This window comes from Populus trichocarpa, chromosome 1 (genome assembly GCF_000002775.5).
Source record: "Populus trichocarpa isolate Nisqually-1 chromosome 1, P.trichocarpa_v4.1, whole genome shotgun sequence".
Classification (NCBI taxonomy): domain Eukaryota; kingdom Viridiplantae; phylum Streptophyta; class Magnoliopsida; order Malpighiales; family Salicaceae; genus Populus; species Populus trichocarpa.
Window position 1 is genome coordinate 29,825,340 of NC_037285.2, and position 22,355 is coordinate 29,847,694.

Below are 22,355 nucleotides of genomic sequence, written 5' to 3' on the forward strand. Positions count from 1 at the left end.
TTGCACGACAACATGTAAACCTGGTTATGGAATCCATTGAGATTATAGTTTGTTTTTTCAAAACTATTTTTTATTTAATTATATGATAATAAAAATAGACGATTATAAAATCGAACATCAATCTAATACTGATCTTTTTTTTAAGACCGCGATAATCTTATAAAAAACAAAATAAAATCAATTATGAAACTGAATTCTCAATTAACCCAATATCTAAAGATGAAATAAAAAAATAATTAAAGAAAGGAAAACCCGTTAAACCAGCGAATCAGGTCAATCAGCCAAACCTGTAAATAGATCCATGGACTTTATAAAGTTTGATAACCTAGCTTTTCACTAAAACTAATGAAAAAAATAATAATAAAAAAATTAAGTTTAATTAAAAATAAAAATAAAAATAAAAAAATATCCCATTAAACTTGTAAAACGGAGTAGCTTAGATTATTCTTATAAACTCGCAAATCTTGTTAACTCTATAAAATAATAAAATGAAAAAAAATAAATTACAAAAACAATTCTTAACTATCCTAATATTAAAATATAAAATCAATAAAAAAAAACAAAAAAAATTGTAATTCACGGGTGCAATGAACGTGGATCAACAATAATTTCCCCCGTCACCTTTTAGTTTTTGTTAATAATTAATAACAATTAATAATAATAATGAACAAACATGAGGGGACTGGAGAGTATGCCAAAGTCTCGTATTCACCATCACATCTCCGTCTTCCTCGAGATTTTTTTTTATATTTTTTTTAAAGAATCCAGCGGTGGCTCATGAGCCTGGAACAATGAGGTGATGGCTTATTAATTTCCCATTTACATTCATGAGAATTAGTTATATTTTTCGATCCAAATTACGATTTCTGCTATAAAACTATATCAAGTCCTTCAGTGGTTGCTGTAAATCTTATGAAGTTGAGGAAGAACAAAACGTGTTTTCGAAACACTTTCTCCCTCCCTCACCCTCACCCTCACCCTCTCCCTCTCCCTCTCCCTCTGCTCTCAATCTTTCTCTTCCACTGGCTTTGCTTTCGATGGAAAACAAAATTTTCATCGCGAAAAATAATATAATAAGATGTTAAATCATTGCAGATAAAATGAGGGTCTTCAATCCGCGCTCAGCTCAGCTCCAAATAAGGTGGTCTCTGATAAAGAATTGCAGAGCTGAAATTGACTTATCCTTCTTAGGTTTTAGATAAAACACTACCAGCCTTTTTGTTTTTATATTTTAAATTTGTTTTTTTTCTTTTACTTCAAATTATTTCTTTTTATATTTTCAGATTTATTTAATATATTAATACCAAAAATAATTTTAAAAAATAAAAAAAATATTATTTTAATATATTTTTAAATAAAAAATACTACTAAACAGTAACTATTAGTTGTATATTTATCCACTCCGATGACCGTGCGGCAATCATCTAAACTTTACAGGGGACAGCAGGAGGCATTGCATGCCTTTTTTATTTTCCTTTTCTCTGTTCTTTTTTAGGTCTCCTTCTGTTCTGACCTCCTTCCCGCCATCAATGGGGGCTCCAAAACTAACCCTACGAGTTAATGCAAGCTGTCTATGGTCTAACCAGGGTAGTGTTAAAAAATGAAAAAAGAAAAAGAAAATAGCATGGGCCATGTAAACAAGCCTCAAAAACTCACGAGCCGCTAGAGTAGGCCTTAAAAACTTATCAAGCGGGCTTTTTATCTACTGTTCAATAACAAGAGCCCATGAAAATAACGGTTCAAAAAAAAAAAAAACAAAAACGGTTACTCCCTTCTTCCTCTTTTTTAAACGCTAATAATAATAATAATAATAATAGACAGCGTCGTTAACCAGCTAGGGTTTTTGATTGCCGCTTATTCCCTACCCCACTTAGAAGAAGAAGAAGAAGACTCTCTGTCTTCTACAGGTAACACTTAGAATGCATAACCTCTCTCAATGTACCTTTATTAGGTTTTCTTTCTCCTCCTTTCTATTCATTTCTTTAACCTTTTTTCTTTTAAAAAAATATTGAAGCTTAGTTAACCTCCAGTTTATACCGAATCGTCCCTGCACGTTTCGCTCACCAAAGGACAGGGATTTATGCTCGTTTTCTAATTTTATATTTGACTTTATGCTCCTTTTCTAATTTTATATTTGGTATTTTTATTGTTTTTCAAATTCCTTTTGTTTTTATTTTCAGAAATAAGCTCAAGTTTAGTTGCTGTTGTTTCCTTTCTTCTTTTTTTAGTTTTAAATGCAACCCTGTGGTTGTTATTGATGCTTGAGCTTCAGCCTCACTGCATTTTGTGTATTTTGAAGTCGGACTTTTCTGGGTTTTACTTATTCTTTGCATTGGTGTATGGTATATACAGTTTTAGCTAGAGAACATATTTTCTGGCATAAATGGGAAGCAAGAAAAGAAGCTCCAATTCAGCAGAGGAAGTTGAGGATTCAGATAATACAAATACAAAAACTGAGAATGCAAACTTGGAGGATATGAATAAAGAGAATGCAAGTTCAAATCTAAGTAGAAAGAAAATGAAGAAAGATAAGAATAAAGAGAATGAAACCCTGGACGGAGATGCTTCTAAAGCAGGCCTTTATAATAATAATTCTAGTTCGCTGAAACCCATGGAAAGACGAAAGAAGAGGAAAGCATTGGATAAAGAGCGCCAGCATGCTACTTCAGAGGATAAGGATGGGAAGACTAAAAAAATGGATGTTGATTCAAAGGTTACCGAAAATAAAGAGCAGATGGGAGCTTCCTCTAGTGGGGTGTTGCCGGAGTTTCACATTGGCGTCTTTACAGAACTGATATCGGCTGATGTGTCTGTGAGAGAAGCTGCAGTGGAGAGATTGGTCATGGAGTTGCAAAAGGTTCAGAAGGCGTATGAAAATGCAGAGAATAAGGTGGTGGTAGAAGATGGGTTGAAACTGGAAGCGAAGAAGGATGATGGGTTGAATGACTGTGCTCCTTCTGTGAGATATGCTGTGCGTAGGCTTATTCGCGGTGCTTCTTCATCAAGGGAGGTATGATTGGTTAAATTGCAGACTGTTCTCTTGTTTCTTCTTTGTGAAAGCTATGTATCACGTACAAACTCACAACTTTTGAACCAAGGTTGTGATTCTCTATATATGCTATGAGGGAATGGACATTTGATTCATAATATCTAACAGTGAACTTTTTACTTGTTTTCAAAGTTCAATCCCGTTAAGGAGAAGTGTTTCTTAGAGTTGAATTAACCTTAGGAACTGTCTTTTTAATGAAAATGGTACATTAGTTTAGTTTGATCATCACCTTGCTGCTGTGTAATAACTGTGCAATCATGTCTAATGCCTGCTGGGTTTTGAATTTGATGGATGATTATGTAAAACATGCATTCTCGGTGTATCTGTTACAATGGCTTATTTCTCAGTGCCTGTTCATCTCATTGTTAATACTTGCTTTGTATTTGCGACTCTGAATTTTATATGACATTATACACATTATCTGATTCTTGTTTCTTGGGGTGTTATATCCTACTGGTTGTTATGCAAACATTCTTTATCAGGGCATTTAGATCTTACTAAAGCTAGATAAAATGTTAAACCATACAACATTAACTGGAAACTGAAAATGGTCAGATGCCCAACCTTTTTAGCATTATATAATTTCTTCCATAGACCGTAGTATCTATTGCGTGGCTTTAAACTTGGGCTATCTATAACAAGAGGTTGCTTGCTAACTTCTGTATTTCACGTAATCTGGTTTCCCTTTTGCAGTGCGCAAGGCAAGGATTTGCATTGGGCTTGGCGGTGTTAATTGGTACAATTCCTAGCATCAAAGTGGATTCAGTGATGAATCTAATAGTTGACATGTTAGAAGTTTCTTCATCAATGAAGGGTCAGGTGAGCGAGGATTGCTATTTTGTATTCTGTTGCTATCTTCTCTATATGAAATTCCTGAAGTTGATTCTTTGTGGCACCGCAGGACATAAGGGATTGCCTTTTAGGTCGGCTATTTGCTTATGGTGCTCTTGCCCGATCAGGAAGACTGGTGGAAGTGTGGATTTCTGATCATAACACCCTCTTCATTAAGGAATTCACCAATGTACTTATCTCCCTTGCATCAAAAAAACGATATTTGCAAGAGCCTGCTGTTGCAATTATTTTAGAATTGGTCGAAAAGGTATCTTACTCTGACAAATGAAGAAACTTGATTTTATTGGACATTTGCATCCTTTTTCATTTTTCCATGGGGCTTATCATATCTTTTTTGGGAAGGGGGATTCTTTTGCTTCAGATTTCCTATTCATTATGTATGTCTTGCAATTCCTACTTTGTCTCTTGATCCCTCCACTGTTATGTCTTGTGATTGCAGTTGCCAACTGAGGCTGTGTTGAATCACGTACTTGAAGCTCCAAGACTGTGTGAGTGGTTTGAAGGTGATGCCGATGCTGGAAATCCTGATGCTTTGCTTTTAGCTTTGAGAATTCAGGAGAAAGTTTCTGTTGATAGTGAAATGTTCGGAAAGATTTTGCCACATCCGTTCAGCCCTAGTAGGCTTTTTGCATCTGATCATTTGTCCTCTATTATTAACTGCCTGAAGGTGACTCTTTAATTATTTTTGTATGAAGCGTGAGTTGTCAGTTTTGTAAAAGGTTTTATATTTACTCATGATATTATTGTTTGTGGAATATGGCAGGAATCAACGTTCTGTCAGCCTAGAATTCACGGTGTGTGGCCTGTTCTGGTAAATATTCTTTTACCTGATGTCGTTATGCAAGCTGAAGATGTGGTATCAGCTTCTAATTCTCTAAAAAAGCATAAAAAAAGTCGCAAGTCTAGCTCTTCTGAAGAAGAAGTTGTCAAGATTGTTCAGTGTTTCCGTGAAGTTGTTATTGAAGGGTCCCTTCTTCTCTCTTCTCATGATCGCAAGCACTTGGCATTTCATATTCTGCTTCTTCTCCTCCCAAGGCTCCCCGCATCATTCATTCCACATGTTCTTTCTCACAAAATTGTGCAATGCTTGATGGATATACTTTCAACAAAGGACTCTTGGCTGTATAAAGTCGCGCAGCATTTTCTTAAGGAATTATCTGATTGGGTAGGAAATGATGATGTCAGAAGGGTTGCTGTTATAGTGGCTTTACAAAGACACAGCAATGCAAGATTTGATGGCATCACCAGAACAAAAACAGTTAGAGCTTTGGTGACAGAGTTTAAAACAGAATCTGGTTGCATGCTGTTTATTCAGAATTTAATGAACATGTTTGTGGATGAAGGTTGTTCTTCAGAGGAACCCTCAGATCCGAGTCAAACTGATGACAATTCAGAGATGGGTTCTGTCGAGGATAAGGATTCAAATGGTGCAATGGAAAACTCTGATTTCTTGAAGAGTTGGGTGGTGGAATCCCTCCCGAGTATTTTGAAACATTTGAAGCTGGAGCCTGAAGCAAAGTTTCGGGTGCAGAGGGAAATTTTGAAGTTTCTAGCTGTTCAGGGTCTGTTCTCTGCATCTCTTGGCTCTGAAGTTACATCTTTTGAATTGAAGGAGAAATTTAAATGGCCAAAGGCAGCCACTTCAAGTGCAATTTGCAGAATGTGCATCGAGCAGATCCAATCACTGCTGGCAAATGCTCAAAAGATAGAGGGGTTACATTCTTTGGCAAGTGGCCTGGAGCACAGTGATCTTGGATCTTACTTCATGCGTTTTCTCAGTACACTCGGAAACATTCCTTCGGTTTCTCTTTTCCGATCTTTGAGTGATGAAGATGAAAAGGCATTTGAAAAATTGCAAGAAATGGAAACTAGGCTGTCTAGAGAGGTAAACTTTGTCTTCCTTGCTTTCACCAACACTAATTATTCTTACATTTGAATATGGCATGAAATTGGTTCTGATTTCAGACTTGGGATGCATACTGAATCCTCAAATTACAGATTATGATGTATGTGTTGAGTAAACTTTAAAAACTGAATTAATGAAGGGCTTACCTTTTGATGTGATTCAGAATGTTTTCACCTGTAGCTTGCAATTTTTTTTCAGTATGGGGTTTGCCTCGTGTAGGACTTTTCCTTAGTAAGTCTACCGATTACTGTTTTCCCTTGCATTATTATCGTTGCTTGAGAACTAATATATTTGCTCTTTGGTCTCAAATGCTAGCAAATCATATGTACATATGTTCTCAAACATCTCAGCTGTCACCTTTATCTGCCCTTTTATCTTGTGCCCAGCTTTTAAAATGTTTTAATGATGCAGGAAAAAAATTTTGTGATTGGTGCTGAAGCAAATAAATTGCATGCAATGAGGTACTTGCTGATCCAGTTGCTGCTTCAAGTACTCCTTCGACCTGGAGAATTCTCAGAAGCTGCATCTGAACTTATTATATGTTGTAAGAAAGCTTTTGCTGCTTCTGATCTTCTTGACTCCTCGGGAGAAGAGGAGTTGGATAATGATGCAGATCCTAAGTTAATGGATGTCCTTGTGGACACATTCCTTTCATTGTTGCCACAGTCATCAGCTCCCATGCGCTCTGCTATTGAGCAGGTGTGTGTAGTGATGGAAGGTTTAGTTTTGTATTTGTATTTGCACATGTATGTTGCATATCTATATGTCTCGACTTTAATTTGGCTTTACAATGCGCATTTATAATTAAAGTTGTGTATTACTTCATGATAGGATGAGTTCGATTAATTAAAAGTGATTTTCTAAATGTTAATACATTGCTTCTTTGCGATTGTTTTTGACATTTTGGCATTTCAATTTGCCAGTGGAATTGTTCAGTTGGCTGTGTCCAGATTGAATAGCTGAACTTTTAGTCAAGTATGAGGTGCTTTTTACAATTCTTGTGCATGATGTGCTTAGTATTTGTTTCATAACTTATTTAGGGAAAAGGTCAATGCGCTTAGAGTGAAGGATTGCTGAAAATGGCTCTTCCTACCCATGGATTCCCATTATCAACATGATATTAACTGTGGCAATAATTTATGTTTCTAGGTTTTTAAGCACTTCTGTAATGATGTGACAAATGATGGACTTCTTCGGATGTTGCGTGTCATTAAGAAAGATTTGAAGCCAGCTAGACATCGGGAAGAAGGCAGTGAAGATGATGAAGATTTTCTTGGTATTGAAGAAGAAGAAGAAGAAGAAGAAGAAGAAGAAGAAGAAGTGGATGAAGCTGAGACAGGTGAAACAGGTGAAGATGAAGAACAGACTGATGATTGCGAGGTAGTGGTTGAAGTTGAAGAAGCTGGCAAAGAGCTGCCTGATGATTCTGATGATTCTGATGGAGGAATGGATGATGATGCAATGTTCCGGATGGACGCTTATCTTGCACAGATTTTTAAAGATAGAAAGAATCAGGCTGGGGGTGAAACTGCACAATCTCAGCTTGTTTTGTTTAAACTTCGTGTTCTTTCATTGCTGGAGGTTTACCTGCATGAAAATCCAGGCAAGTAATTGTTTCTTGTGTTTAATTAGCTGGGATATGCAAATTAGACTCTTGTTTGTTTTAGCGTAATTGATTAATTCCTTGTAATTCTCTTCCTGCTGAATTTAGCAGTGGCTTCAGATCAACAAGAAAGGTATGATTTAGATATATATGAAAGTAGTTGTGTTGTGACTTATCACAACTGCTAAATAATATTTCCTGTCAGGAGCTGGGCTTTGGCAAGCTGCTTGTTGTGGCTGTGTTGACAGAATCTCCAGTCTCAGTTGCAAGGAATATTTATTTCTACATTATGTTGCAATTTTAAAAATTCTATTTTTTCTTGTTTTCCTTGGAAGGCCTTTTGTTAAAAAACTTATTTCTAATTTGTGCTTTCTTGCTGTCTTCATTCTACAGCTGAGCCTGGGGTTCTGATGGTTTACTCGAACTTGGCTCAGGCATTTGTTAATCCTCAGACTGCAGAAATCGGCGAGCAGCTCGGACAGCGAATATGGGGAATTTTGCAAAAGAAAATAATCAAAGCGAAGGACTTCCCAAAGGGTGATGCTGTGCTACTACCTAATCTTGAATCTTTGTTAGAAAGGAACTTAAAGTTGGCATCAAAGCCATTGAAGAGAAAGAAATCTGCTGGTATCTTATCCAAGAAAAAACAGTCAGCCATGTGGAAACGACACAAAATGATTGTTTCCCTTGCTCAGGATTCCACCTTTTGGATTCTGAAAATTATTGATGCAAGAAATTTTTCAGAGTCTGAACTAAAAGGGGTTTTTGATATTTTCAAGGGTGAACTGGCACGGTATTTTGAGAGTAAAACATCTCAAATAAAATCTGAATTTTTAAAGGAAATATTTCGAAGAAGGCCATGGATTGGCCATCATCTCTTGGAGTTCCTTTTGGAGATATGTGGCAGTGCAAAGTCAGAGTTTCGTCGAGTTGGAGCACTTGATCTATTAATGGAAATATTGAAGTCAATGGTTCCTTCTGGTAATGATGAAAGTAACCGCGATGCATCAAAGAAAATCTTGAAAAATCATCTGCAAAAACTCAGTCATCTGATAAAGGAGTTGGTAACAAAAATGCCAGAAAAGCAGTCAAGGCGGGCTGAAGTACGCAAGTTTTGTGGTAAAGTCTTCCGGTATGTGTCAACCTATGACCTGACCAAATGTTTTCTTAAATATCTGGGCCCAGAAGCCGAAGCTGCTTGTGAATCTCAACTTGGAGAGCTGTATCTCAATTTCAAGGAGGTCGAGAGTTAACTGTAACTGATAGTGCTGAGCCCTCGATAGCATTTTGTGCCCGGGGAAAACTTATTTCAGCTCCTGTTCTGTTCGAACGTGCCCAGGTACTATTCTGGATTTTCCCCTTGAAATGGGGAGAAGGAACTTCGCTTGCAAAATTTGCTTTATGATGGTTGCTTGGTGTTTAGCTCTATAACCTAGCAAGCTCTTATATTTTATCCCATCAAGTTACATATTGGTACGGCTTTTTAAAGCTGGCGTTAGATGCTATGTCTTCAGGTTTTCTTTATATAAAGACGAATTATTCATTTGTTTTCATATAGGAAAAAGCTCAATCATAGTAGAAAAAAAAAAAAAAACCTTGAACCTACTTGTTCGCCAAATGATCTGCTTATCTATTGAAAGAGGTGAAAATCCTTTGCCATTTTTGCCAAACACACGTGCTATCTAATCACCATTCAAGTTTATTTACTCTCTTTGCTTGCTATGGAAAATTACCAAAGTTTTGATGTATGATGTTTCAATTTTGCTGATGATTTTATGCTCTCATGACTTTTGGATATGAAGTTTTTGTTTTTTTTTTTTTTTTTGAAATGTTTATGAAGTTGTCAAATAACATGGAGTTTCTATAATATGGTATGCACAGGAAGACAAAAAGATCATGAACTCAGTTACTGTTAGTACATGAATTGACTTCCACTAAAGTTATCTCAAAGTCACCCCCAAGGCTTTTCCGGCGGAGTAGTTGGATCGGCAGTGAGCCCTCAAATTTGTACTAGTTTTGCACTGGTTTATTTATTACTCGACTGAGGATTCATGAAAATTAGCTAATGTAGTTGTGCTCATCGCAATGTGAGCGTGTTTGCTTCAACTTCAGTTATGGGAGAGGGAGCAACTGGGTTGTCAGGGTCTCACGTAAAATTACAAAAAATCTAAAAGGCATGTCTTTTCACTGTGCACATGTTCTTCTCTTTTCTTTTCCAATCCAATTTGGTTCTAAATTTTTTTTTGTGATTTGTTTTCATGATTACATCATTTTTTAGATAAATTGAATGACAATTAGATCTTGACTTTGGATAAGATTGAAAGTTAGGAGATTAAAGTAGAAACGACGTCACAAGCAGGTGATGGTTTTAAAGTTTACATAAAAAAATTAATTTAGTCCTCAAATTTTACAAATTAAACATATTCAGCCCCTTAACTGTTTTTTCAATTTAATTTTGGTACAAAAATTCAATATTCAATAGTCTAGCGGCCAAAATCTAGCATTCATAACGGCCTCGTCTTCATTTCTGGATAGTGTGTGTGGTAAAAATATATCGGGTTTTGCACCGGTGGCTTTTTTTTTTCCTTTAATTCTAGAGTCTTCTCTTGCACATTTTCAAAGTAGCCTTTTGATTTATTTTTTTTATATTTTTTCATTGTTTTTTCATTGTTATTTGTTTTATTTTAAAATATACATATAATTAAAATTTCTTTCCATTTAATCATTCTTTGGTTTTTTTACCTTTCAAATTGTTTCTTATTTTTTTTAATTGTGATTTGTTTTTAATAATTATACTCTTAATTAAATTATGTTTTCAATTGCATCTCTCAATATTTTAGTTCATTTTATTTTATATCAGATTTGATATATATTCTTTTGAGTACTATATAATCCTTTTTTATTAGATTTTTTTTTTAATTTTATCCTTCAATATTTTATTAATCGTGATTTTATTAACCTTTTGGGTTATGGATTTGAATAATTAGATCGGGTTGACTTATTTTTTTTTCAAGTCCCTTTTTATCATTAATTTTTATTGATTTCATCTTATACGAGGTTATCTCAATTTCATGAGCCAATTTATTGGTTTCACATATTAACCAAACTTTGCCCAAGCCAAATTGTTTTTTAATTTTTTAATTTTTTTAGTATACTATCAAATTAATAAGTTTAATCCAACTTTCAAATTTCTTTTTCTTCTTTAGAAACACAACCATCTCTGAAACAATTTTTTTGGGCGTTGAATTATTTTTTTGGGTACAACTCGAGATGTTTCGCGGAATGCTTCTTGCAAAATTGAAGCATGACACGATCGAAAACAGCATTTTTGAATTATTATTGTGTTAGTAAGGTCATTTTCAAACTAGGTTTTGCTAAGAAATATCTCAATGGTGGCTAACGTACAATCTTCAAAGCAACGCCCTTGTGTTCATAGGAAACTTCCTTGGTAAAAAGTCCACCTGCAAGTGACTAGCAGGAAACTTCATTTATTAAAAAATATTACCGCTTTCTTCTTCTTCTTCTTCTTCTTATCAGTGAATAATTTTCTGAACACAATGAACCACTGCCACTACATGAATTGCTAGTAGTGGCATCGCTAACTTCAATTTGGAGAGCCCAATTATTACATCCCTCTCCCTTCATCCTTGTGGACCACCTAATCTGGGACCTCAAGCATTTTAGAGCGTGTGAGAACCTTAATTCCACAGGATTTGGCGAATGTCCTACAAATTAGTGGGCATGAAAGATTTGAAATTTCAACTCGATGACCGAAATGGACTGTAGCAAGTTGATTGCTAATCTTGCTTATTTACAATGGCGTTTCTTTCATGCATATTCAATTCCTATCGATTCAAATCCATCTCTCTACCATTTTAGTCCTCTTAGGTCAAACTCTTAAAGCTCATGTTTCTCCTGACGTCAATGAAGTTGTTCCTAGGCAGAGACCTAGGATTTCAGTTGACGAGGAGACAGTGACGATAGAAGAATCTCCACGTTCCTCTATTTACAATTAATTCCAAATATGACTAGGCCCCTCATGTTAGCCATTAGAAAGAACAAAAACATTAAAAAGAGGAGGCGAGCTAAGAATCCAATCTCTGTCCTAACAAAAGCCTTGGAAGGCCAGCAACTCCTTAAATATCTTAATACGGCATGGAGAGCTCGCTCGAGTATGGCCGTCTAATGGGCACAGCAAATTAACAATCGCACCTTGTCTCGTTCGAACGGTGGCTATGGACAAATATTTTTCCAGATGAGAAAAGCACATGGCCTGATCAAACTTTTTTCCATTAGGTGGCATAATAATTAAGTAAAGCACGAGCCCGTTGCCCCGCCATCAGATCAGCCGCGGGCTTGATCAATCTTTTTACACATAAAAAACAACATTAAAAGTGTACGGGGGATTATTATTATTTTTTATAATATTATTAAATTCTGACAAGCTGTAGCTGTTTATTGGAATGAGTTTCCAATTAAATTATATTAAAACTAATTCGATATGAATGTTTAATTTTATAAATTTAAAATTAATCAGAATAATTGATAAAAAAAAATTCTTTTAAATATTAAAATAATAATACACTAGACACTTTGAACTAATAAAAAAATCTTAAATTAAAAAACTAACAAAAGCAAAGAAGCATAAAAAATGAAAGAAAAAAATAAATGAAGGGGTGAAGTTAAAAAAAACAAAAACAAAAATCTTAAGTAGAAAGAATAAGGACTCTTTTCTACCAAATTTCACATGCTAATTAGTTGCATCTGTTGATCTATTTATTTGGCACACCTGTCCATTTAGCGAAATATCCATTGCAGAGATGGGATATTGCTTCGCTTCCAAGCTTTTCTGGCAGGGAAAGAAAGCACCGCTCATTTTCTGGGGATCCCTAGTGCAGACCTTTCGTGTTTGTGCAAAATGTTTGAAACTTGGGAATTGGGAGTGTCTTATTGGGTTGTTCATCAGTTGATCAATGATATAAATCACGCGAGAGAGAGGATTCGCTGATGCTGAAAATCATGTATTAAGTGTTGTAACGTGTACAAAGGTGATTCAACTATCTCTCTTAAGAATCTAACAGTCTATGCTCTACCTTTTCACCACTTTCTTGCCCTCCTAACCTACACCTTCATCTCTCTCTCTACTATTTTCTTCATCTTTTTACACAAAAGCTAGCGCTTTCGGCCCCCGGTCAATGCAAAGCCACTTCCCAGGCAGCAACCCACCACCACAACACAATTGCAGACCCTTCCCTGTACAAAAAGCACCAGGGTTCGTACAACTCCATCAGTCTTTTACTAGGGATGGAAAAACTAGATTTTCAACAGCAACGACAACAACAAGCGAATTGCTACATACCTCATCCATGACCCAATCCCAAAGAACCTCAAAGACCCCTCTCCTGAAAAGCTTTAAAGCAATCCAGCATTCATTCAACTCGGAAAAAAAGAGCTCATCATGAATGCGCATCCTCTGAATCACTCCCTGAAGAACTCCCTGAATCAGAATCTGCAATTTAACTCAAGGTTAGCATTTCCGCACCACAATAAACTCAGTGAAATTTAGACTCCGCAACATCAGGATTGAGCTTTACCACTTGAAGATGAAGAATCATCACTTGAACTGCTGGAGCTACTAGAACTGCTACTTGCATGGCCATTATCTTTCTCAATCTCCACTGGTGGAAAACTACTCATTGGCATCTCATCACCAATGTCCACATCTTCATCCCCGACATCCCCTTTCTTTGGCTTCTTCGCCTCATTTACCACTTCCATTCTATCATTCCCAGGAACATCCTACACAGTAAAACACCCATAAGCAAACCATATATTTACAACAAAACTGATAAAAAGCAAAGAAACAATGGCATACTAGAAAACTAGGACAGTTCACATACCTTATTATTGCCTTCGCTGGTAGAAATAGCACCCACATTGTTGTTTATACCCATCAAAGCTTGCCGCTTTATCTTGCTAACCATCTTCTTGTAATTAGTCACAAACCGATCCAACTCCCATAACGTCTCTGTATCAACAGCCTCAATATCAAGCTCAATCTCATCACCCTCTTGCCTCAAATGCCCATTCCTCTTCCTAATAATCTGCACAACTTGCTCCATTTTCTCTTGTGGCAAACTCTGCAACCCCACTCCCAGCTTATGCTTCTCTTCGAGGCTCATCTCTCTTTTATTTGGATCCTTTGCTTTCGGTTTTGGTTGCTTCACTGGCTTCACTTGGGGCATTCTCATTGGCGAAGGCGTCCTCACCAAATTAGGGTTTTGATTCAACCCAGTTGGCTGCTGTAGTGGCTGCTGATGCATCTGGTGCCCAATTGGATCAGATTTCGCTGTAACTTGCATAAAATCATCATCAATTTGATTAACCCTTTCTGGCTCTCTTCTAATATGATCCCAAGAACTCGCTTGCACTTCTTGAACTTGATCATTCTCCTCCTCATCAAAATCATCACCCACCTTCTCCTTAATCGGCCGATAGAAATCCTCAAATCTAGTTAAAAACTGCTCAGCGAGCATATAAACCTCATGACCCTTAGGGTTATACTTCATAGCATTATTAAAAGTCAATCTAACATCAGCAGCGAAATCCCTTGGCGATTGATACAAATTCTTGGTCAATTTTGACTTTACCGTACCCAAATCCATTGGGCTCTTGATTATATCATGATAATCATGTAATTGCATACCAACAACATCAACTGGAGAATTAAAAATATACCCTAATTTGTGCTTCATCAATTTTGACAAAATTTGACTGCAATTCTTCATCAATTGCGCATTCTCTGGATTCGATCGCTTCAGATTGTTAAAATTTGAAGGAGCCGGAAACGGCCGCTTGTTGCCTGATACTTTCTTGTTTGTAGAGGTTTGTTTTTTGTAGCTGAAATTGGAGGATTGCCGGATCTGGGATTCGGAGGATTCGATTCTATTTTTCAAATCTCGGATCTTTTCAAGCTCATGAACCAATCGATTTTTTAGCTCGATTAATTCTTTTTTTGAATACGAGCCAACATTGAACGTCACGAATCCTCCGGTGTTGAAATCTTGGTGATTGTTCTGTGGACGGCGGTTTATCGACGACGCGTCATCTGATGCGGCTGACGGGGACTCATCGACGTCGAGGATTTGCGGTTGTTGTGGTGGTTGAAATTGGCGTTTTTTGGAGAATTTAGGGTTAGGGTTAGAGAAAGGGATCTTGCCCATGAATTTAGCTCCACCACCGCGTTGCTGTGGCTGTGGCTGGGTCCAACTCGGTTCGTTCCGGTTCGCTAAGACAGCTGACGCCATGAGTCCGGTACGATTCCGGTAGATCTCCGGTGAGCATTTAACATGAATCAAGTGGAGCGTGACTGACACGCGTTGCAGGGATTTTGCCTCCACGCGCGCCCAGAAAATATAATTGGAAACTCCCAAAAGATTAAAAATCAAACAGACGTGAAGGGTTAGGGTTTGTGAGGGATTGATTTAGAGCGAGGAAGATAGGAGGCGGGGGTAGGTTCTTAAAGGCAATGAGATCTGCCCGAAGATGTTACGGGCAAGATCTGGGCCATTGATTTTAGTTTTGTTTCTTGAGAAGCTGCCCGGTAACCTGACCGACAGACCTGTCATGGATGGTGAGGATCTGATGTCGATGACACGCGGTGGTGTTTAGAGGCGTTGGATTGTGATTTTGATTTAGGGTGAATTTGGGTTGAATTTGTCGTGAATTTAGGGTTTTTCTAGTTGTGAGGGCCCAGTGGGGTGATGAGGTGGAGGGAGAACAGCTGGGTGGTCCGGCGTAAGTGAGAAGTTAACGCGCATGTGATAATACCGTATGCATGTGAGGGTAGTTGAGTCATTTGATATCTGCATCGAGGGGAAGAATGATTGGAGTGGCGGAAGTGAGGTTTCTGCTTTAATGTGATAAGATTACAAAATCACCCTTCTCCACGCAAATATAAAAGGCTGGAGTTCGTTTTTTCTCTCTGATTTTCCCTTTTGGCAAATATATCAAATTTTTGTTTCCGAAAGTAATCATTGAATGCAGTGGCTGAAGAAAAAAGAATAATATATGAATTTGATCTCAGGCAAATTCAGTGCAGTACAGCAGCAGTATTTCATCAAAGGGATGTACGGCAGTTTTGATGTAATTGTTTTTTAAAGAATATTTTTATTTTGAAAATAAATTAAATAATATATTTTTTATTTTTTATTAACGCAACAAAATAATTCAAAAATATATAATTTTTTTTAAAAAAAATACTATTTAGAACACTATTCTAAACACAGAAATATGGTCCGACAGTGTTTTTAAGGGAGGGAAAGTGAAATTTTAGACTCCCTCTCCCTCCGTTGCCATTGCATTCGTTTTTTTTGTTGTTTTTTTTTTCTGGGAAGGGAGCTTTGAAGTTTTTGTTTATATGATTACATTGGTCCTCGCGGCTTATAATGCATAAATAAATACAAGTGGGTGGGTTTTCCTCTCTTTTTCCCCCCTCGGAGCTCCTCCCTCGAGGGACTAAAACAGGTGCCGCTGCTATGCATCTGTAATATTCTAGGTTTTAACGTGATTCTGGGGTTTGAAAGAAGGGCAATAAGAGCAATGCAAGTGCCATGAACATCTCCACTGCAAGATGTAGATAACATTAGGAAAAGAGAACTGATCACAGTGGAGTATTTCTTAAATTGATGGCATTTGATGATGAAGTTGAAAAGCAAATCTTACATCATTGCTTCAACTGTTGGCCATGTGATGTTGATTTTGTGTGAAGAAACCCGTCTTGCCTTCTCTTCTCTCTCTCGAGTGGTATTCATGCAAGTGATAGATTGAACGACAAGCTGTCCTTTTATTTGTTGAAGTATCGGGTCAAACCCCCCCATTGAGATCGGCAGAGAAATCACGAGAATCATCATCCATTACCTCTGTCCTTTCCTAGTTCGGCCAATCTGTCCCTTCCTATCTATCTTGTGCTTGTTTTGTTTCCATGGCAGATCTACAAATAATCTACTTATCCATATCCATGTTCCTGTTTATCAAATTATAAATCCGAAATCGAGGAAGATAGCCAGGGAGGTTGATTTGGAGTTTAATCCGAGCTAGGTTTTATAATGATTCAGACCTAGTGAAACCCAGGGGATTTTACAAGTTGTTCAATGTCCTTATTAATTATGGTGTAGCAAACTATTTTTTTAAAATATTTTAAATATTTTATTTAAAATAATTATTTTATATTTTTTATGGTTTTAATATGCTGATATCAAAAATAATTTTTTAAAAATAAAAATTTTATTTTAATATATTTTTAAATAAAAAAAACCATCACAACCCAATCACAACCCTGGTTAATTCAAGTAATATCCAGTCCACTCAACTTTAAATAAAATAGGAAAAAAAACTAAAATAACATTATTTAAAATAAAATAGTTGATCTGAACTGAATTAAGAACCGAATGGAACACGAGTCATGTCCCACAGGTATGATTATTAATGGAGACGAGGAGTGTTTCAACTTTCAAGGATGTTTTTTCGATTCAAGGACAAGGGGTATTCTCAATGTTTTTTGCACATTTAAGATGACAAGACACGTGTAAATCACCTTCTTCCACTGAAATTGCAGGATGTAACATGAAAATTAACTCGTCTATCATCTCTGTAAAGTCTTTAATTGCATGAAGTAATTCTTACAGTTTTGCCCTCTGATCTTGATGATTTTATTAAACACACTTGGACAAGTTAAATCTTTGAGCCCTGAACACAATCAACGAGGCTTCCGCCATTTTATTTGTGAAAATATAATAATAATTATTTTTTAAAATATTTTTTATTTAAAAATATATTAAAATAATATTTTTTATTTTTAAAAATAAATTTTTGATATTATCATATTAAAATGATCTAAAAACCTAAAAAATATTAATTTAAAGCAAAGAAAAACATAAAATAAAAATTAATTTTTTTCAAAAAAACATTTGAAATTTTTAAAACAAACAGGTCTTCATTCAAGGATTTAAGCATTGGATCTTTTTTTCTCACCACCAAAAACTAATCTAAGAGTCGGGTTTTTATTTCTAAACCCTGATTCAATACTTCATTTTAAAGCTTTTCTAGGAGGTCACTTCTCATTGAAATCAAAAATAAATTTTAAAAATTAAAAAATTATTATTTAAATATATTTTTAATTAAAAAAGACTTTTAAAAATATTCATTACACACAAACAAAAACGCCGATGACAATCCTGAAATGTATAACTCAACTAGTCAAATTATATATTTGCTCTTTAAAGGTCACCAGTTCGAGTCTTACAAGCCTCAGGATCACTGAAGACTTATATAGTCGTTAATGTCATGGCCCATAGAATTAATCGATATACGCGGATCCATACACCCATATTAATAATAATAATAATAATAATAATAATAAATCATCTAGGTGGTGGCCCAGTGGTAAGAGCTTGGGATCAAGAGGTTTGCTTCCTCTGTGGTCTCAGGTTCGAGCCCTGTAGTTGCTCATATGATGACCATTTGAGGCTTACATGGTTGTTAACTTCAGGGCCCGTGTAATTAGTCGAGATGCGCGCAAACTAGCCCGAACACCCACGTTAAACTAAAACAAAAAAAAAATAATAATAATAATAAAAGACCGCCACCAGCTAAATTAGCAAAGATCCATGAGAGTGGGTGGGACTTGGGAGACTTGGATTCTTCTTCGATCACTGCACAGAAACAATAACTCAATACAACTCAGTGGTCAGGTAATGGAATGTCACTATTTTTGTACATAGCTTCAGGAATCCGTACGAGTTGAAAATCCCGCCAACCAAATTGTTAAGAGTAAAAAAGAAAAAGGAAAATGACACATGTCGCCTTTCCCATTCTCAATTTCGCTTAGCCAACCTTTTAAATTAAAAGCTAAGAGCCTCGGGGTTTTCACTGTATAAATATGCCTTTTCTTACCGTTGATTGAAACAGTAAGATTTTACTCTTACAAAAACTATCCAAATGTTTTCTTTTCAGGGTAAAATGAAATTTTCACTAGGTTAACTTGTCATTGTTATTATAATAATAATAGTTATAATAACTACAAGAATAGTAGTAATAATAATAATATCTACTAGAATAATAATAGTGATAATAATAATTTATTATTATTCAATATTAGATTTATTAAAAATTAAGTTTCATTATTTTTTCATGTAAGAAATTTCTAATCTAATATCTCAAATTACTGGTTTGAAAGGTTTGCGTTGCCTGATATTTTCTTTTATTTTTTGTTGTTTTTTTAATTTTATTATTTGATATTAGGTTTTTTTTAAAATAATAAATGGTTATTCAAGTCTCTTTTAAATCCATTGAATAAATCAATTCAGTTCGCTCTTATATACTCATAAAATTCTTTTTCAGCTCAAATTTTATGAATATGTCTAAGCTGGAGAAAAGGGCCCCCATTATTCGTTTTACTGTTTCTTCAGTCAGAAGAGTCGAATGTCAAATGGCAATGGTGATAGGACACTATAATGGTCCTGTCCTTTGACATTTGGTCCATTTTCTAGGACCCTAATGATCAGATGTTGTGTATTGATCTTAAAGCATAGACGAAACTGTCCAAAGTTTGTTGCTTCACAAATTTCATGTTAGTTGAGTTGTCTATACAAATAAATCAATCCTCTTGCTCTGACAATTCTCTTTCTTTTCCCATCTCGCAGGTTAATTTAAGAGGTTTTGGAATCACAATCACATATTTTGTGCTGTGCTGTGCTGTTCTTGTTTCACATCAAAGAATGAGATCATTGTCTGGAAAAGGTTTCTCAATGGTGTGAGCTGCTTCGCTTTGGTGTTTGATTTGGAGAAGTGGCCCAAGAAAACTACGTATTTTGGAGGGCTAGTGGTTAGAGTCAGCATCACAATTGGATGCATGTGGCATCTCTTGTTGATGGACTCGACAGAGAGATCTTGAGGTTCCAGCATGGTATCAGGCAATAGGTTTTAATGAATCTGACAATTTTCAAACCCAGATTCCTCCACATTTTTAGAACATATTCTTTGAGTACTGATTCCATGATACATCTGTTGTTGCCGGCCAAACTAATTTGGAAGTGCACAACTTATGAAAACTTCACCGCCATATCTGTATACTCCATTACTGCAGAATCTATGCACTTAAGACATAAAGAAAGACTGTTAATAATCTTATTATTTGTTCATGATGTTAAGCTTCGCAAAAGAGATTGAGACCTCCATGGATATAAGCCTCGAAAGCAAGGCCAGTGAAACTTTTTTTGACAATTCAGAAATCAGAATCCCCCTAAAGCATGTCGAGATTTTGAACACTTTGACATCCAAAAATCCTGATGTGTCATTTTCAGGAATCCTTGAGAAGCTGCTAAAATCTGAGAAGTGAGTTGGATAAATGCTTTGGCAACCAGCCCTGATGGATGCGCAGATGGCAATCCAGGTAATCCTAACAGCGGGGATTACCTCTGTTCAAGGGAGCATAGTACTGACAGGAAAGGGTTTATGAGCAACATCGTATACTAATTACTAGTAGCATTCAAAATCTCATTTTTGTGAAAATCGTGAGTTTTGGATTGATGAGGCAATCCCCATTTATATATGTACAGTGACTTAAATAAATTGAAGTGTCTAGATCATAATAGCAGGTATACTTTGCCGAGTTTTATTTTGCTGGGCAGCTGGCTTGGCCTTACTAGCTAACCAAATACTGTTGTTATACGTTATATAATTCAGTTTCGATATGTTGATAAAGTTTTTGGTCTCTTCCTAGCACACAGCAGCACAAAGTTCTGAACTATCCATGCTGAATTTCCTGAAAGAAAGTGTTGATTTCTTCAAACTTCAGACCTTGTTAAGTTACATCAGTTTATTTTTTGAAAGCATATTGAATCGACATTTCATCTCTACCACTCCTGCTGCTAATCTATATGCAAAAGGGTAGCATCTGATATTAATTATAAAGATAAAAGGTAAACGGGAAAACTACGTCCTGAATGTGCCAAAGCTAAATCCTGGTCACATAAATGCACTAGAAAGATACTTCAAGATCAATAAAAGATAAATTTAATCCAAAAAAAATATATGAAGGGATAATATAAGATAGCGGAATCATATTGCATGCTCATCAATCAATTGTTTTAACTACATAATCAAACAAACACCTTTACATGTGTCCTAATATAACACACATAAAAACTCTTTGTGCCGTATAATCACAGGCATCATTAGGTGACGAATACAACTGCAGGGTCACAGCAGCACTCATCCAAGAGACAGCAGCAACATAAAGCTGCCAGACTGCAAATCACATGTACGATAAAAAGAACAATCTTTAGATCATCAACATGACAACTACTGCAGAGTTATGAGCATGTAGCAAATATAGAATTCATACCATCCCTCAAGAAAGCCGACTTGCCGTTGTGGCGGTGCCATCACGGGAGGCGGCCCTTGATAAACTCATGCATCATATTATTCTGGTCAAGAAAAACTAAAATTGCAAAAAAAAAAACAAAAAAATTGGTGCGCGTAGCTTGCTTAGGATCCATTCAATTCTGCCGATTTATTTTGCATCTGTAAAATTAGTTTGTAAGCAAGGAAGCTGCCATCTAACCGTCGAAGCTAAGATTGGATTATCATTAGTACCAGGATGACAAGAAGAAAAAATTTCTCAGTCCATGACTTGGGATTAAATGCTGACAATGATGCATCTGCATGTGTGGTGCAACATGCAAGTGCCTTAATTGATGACAGTAACATATAACCACCATTACTGATGACAAAGAATTGTCATTCAAAGAGGAATAAGAAAGAAAAAATATAACAAGTAATACCTTGAGGGGGGTGCGGATAACCATACTTGGGGTCATTCATATTGGCAAAAGACGAAGAAAAAACCAAAAAGAGTTGATGGAAGATGGGGTTTGTGGGCTTAGACGCTTGGCCTCTTTATCTGTGCAAGAAAGCAGAGAGAATATCTTGTGAGGAAAGGAACAGAAAGCAGCTCCAGAGAGACATATCTGTCTAGCACCCCTAAAGTATAAACTATGCATTGGATGAACTGGAACATGTCCATTTTCAGACGGTTATCCTCTGCATTTATGATGATTTAAAATGCTAATGAACTACGTTAGTGTATTTTTTTAAATGATCACTGGGCATTTTGTTAGTTCAGCTATGTTTTAATCGGCGGATACTGGGGAAGGATAGATATCTACACAATAGGCATGCAAATTGGAAAGCAATCGTGTTGCTCTAGATTTTAAGTTCTCCTTAAAAGAGGCCTAAACACCTGTTAAGATTCTGTTTCGGTCTGTATCCACTGTGCTAAATATTCCTACAGAAATGGAAAGCTTTCACATTAGCTTCCGGTTTGTAAGCGCGTATTAGTGGTCTTCATCAAGAATATTGAGTCCCTATAGCAAATGTTCCTTGCACACTGTAAGACTTGTGTGGTTATCTTCTTCTTCTTCTTTTTTTTCATTAACGTAGATGTTTGTAGCAACTTGCGTGTATCTCGACTAATCCTACTAATCGGAGAGTACTTGTGTGGTTGTCTTATTAGCATGGTTGCAGGCTGAGTCCGTTCGGCAATTCATAGTTTTTTTGGCTTTTTTCATTTCTTTTCGATAACCCAGATTAAAACTGCGTTTAGTAAAACACGGGATCATCAAGAAATGATACCTATGTTTCCATTTCTGCAATACTGTTTATCACTTGCCACGGTGCTTTGAGCACCTGAAAAATGTCTCTCTTAAAGTGACTGATATATATATAAAGAAACGATTCTCTTAGTTATGCTCTCGTCACTTTGCAGGGAATTCCATTTCACTTTATTCCCCTTTCCTCTAACAAAACAACTTATACCTTTCATCTTGTTGCAGGCCCCCCTTATACAGCTCAACGTTTCTAGACATTCATGGTCTATATGCATG

At 36.1% G+C, this 22,355-nt stretch overlaps 2 protein-coding genes and 1 long non-coding RNA gene across 6 annotated transcripts; 1 reads left to right on the top strand and 2 right to left on the bottom strand.

Moving 5' to 3' along the window:
- The first annotated feature begins 1,769 nt into the window (after positions 1-1,769).
- Positions 1,770-9,604, top strand: LOC7478692 (rDNA transcriptional regulator pol5-like). 3 transcript variants are annotated; one of them, XR_008060253.1, is made up of 10 exons: positions 1,770-1,907; positions 2,353-3,010; positions 3,743-3,868; positions 3,951-4,148; positions 4,341-4,568; positions 4,665-5,786; positions 6,219-6,506; positions 6,957-7,410; positions 7,804-8,749; positions 9,251-9,604. XR_008060253.1 is itself a non-coding variant. In XM_024585273.2 (9 exons), exons 2-9 carry the CDS (start codon positions 2,384-2,386, stop codon positions 8,661-8,663), a joined length of 3,903 nt encoding a protein of 1,300 aa, XP_024441041.2. In that variant the 5' UTR covers positions 1,770-1,907; positions 2,353-2,383; the 3' UTR covers positions 8,664-8,963. The 3 variants fall into 3 exon arrangements, 1 of the variants encoding a protein (XP_024441041.2); XR_008060252.1 differs by having other exon boundaries at positions 9,292-9,604; XM_024585273.2 differs by lacking the exon at positions 9,251-9,604 and having other exon boundaries at positions 7,804-8,963.
- A 2,806-nt stretch (positions 9,605-12,410) lies between these two features.
- LOC7478691 (transcription factor GTE7) lies at positions 12,411-14,934 on the bottom strand. 2 transcript variants are annotated; one of them, XR_002984189.2, is made up of 4 exons: positions 13,311-14,934; positions 13,005-13,209; positions 12,770-12,919; positions 12,411-12,663 (listed from the first exon to the last, which is right to left on the bottom strand). XR_002984189.2 is itself a non-coding variant. In XM_024610227.2 (3 exons), the coding sequence occupies exons 1-3, from the start codon at positions 14,715-14,717 to the stop codon at positions 12,867-12,869; spliced, it is 1,665 nt and encodes a 554-aa protein (XP_024465995.2). In that variant the 5' UTR covers positions 14,718-14,908; the 3' UTR covers positions 12,411-12,866. The 2 variants fall into 2 exon arrangements, 1 of the variants encoding a protein (XP_024465995.2); XM_024610227.2 differs by having other exon boundaries at positions 12,411-12,919; positions 13,311-14,908.
- A 5,534-nt stretch (positions 14,935-20,468) lies between these two features.
- Positions 20,469-21,650, bottom strand: LOC112326558 (uncharacterized). Its single transcript, XR_002980274.2, has 2 exons — positions 20,816-21,650; positions 20,469-20,718 (listed from the first exon to the last, which is right to left on the bottom strand). It is a non-coding gene; the product is annotated as an uncharacterized LOC112326558 (long non-coding RNA).
- Between the last annotated feature and the right edge of the window lie 705 nt (positions 21,651-22,355).

What these genes read in the sequence shown, in the direction of transcription:
- LOC7478692 (XM_024585273.2), top strand. Translation starts at nt 2,384, where the DNA reads ATGGGAAGCAAGAAAAGAAGCTCCAATTCAGCAGAGGAAGTTGAGGAT. An exon ending in AAACTAGGCTGTCTAGAGAG is followed by an intron (nt 5,787 to 6,218) that starts GTAAACTTTGTC and finishes TTAATGATGCAG; the next exon opens with GAAAAAAATTTTGTGATTGG. An exon ending in TTACCTGCATGAAAATCCAG is followed by an intron (nt 7,411 to 7,803) that starts GCAAGTAATTGT and finishes TTCATTCTACAG; the next exon opens with CTGAGCCTGGGGTTCTGATG.
- LOC7478691 (XM_024610227.2), bottom strand. Translation starts at nt 14,717, where the DNA reads ATGGCGTCAGCTGTCTTAGCGAACCGGAACGAACCGAGTTGGACCCAG. An exon ending in CCAGCGAAGGCAATAATAAG is followed by an intron (nt 13,210 to 13,310) that starts GTATGTGAACTG and finishes TTTACTGTGTAG; the next exon opens with GATGTTCCTGGGAATGATAG. An exon ending in TGATTCTTCATCTTCAAGTG is followed by an intron (nt 12,920 to 13,004) that starts GTAAAGCTCAAT and finishes GTTAAATTGCAG; the next exon opens with ATTCTGATTCAGGGAGTTCT.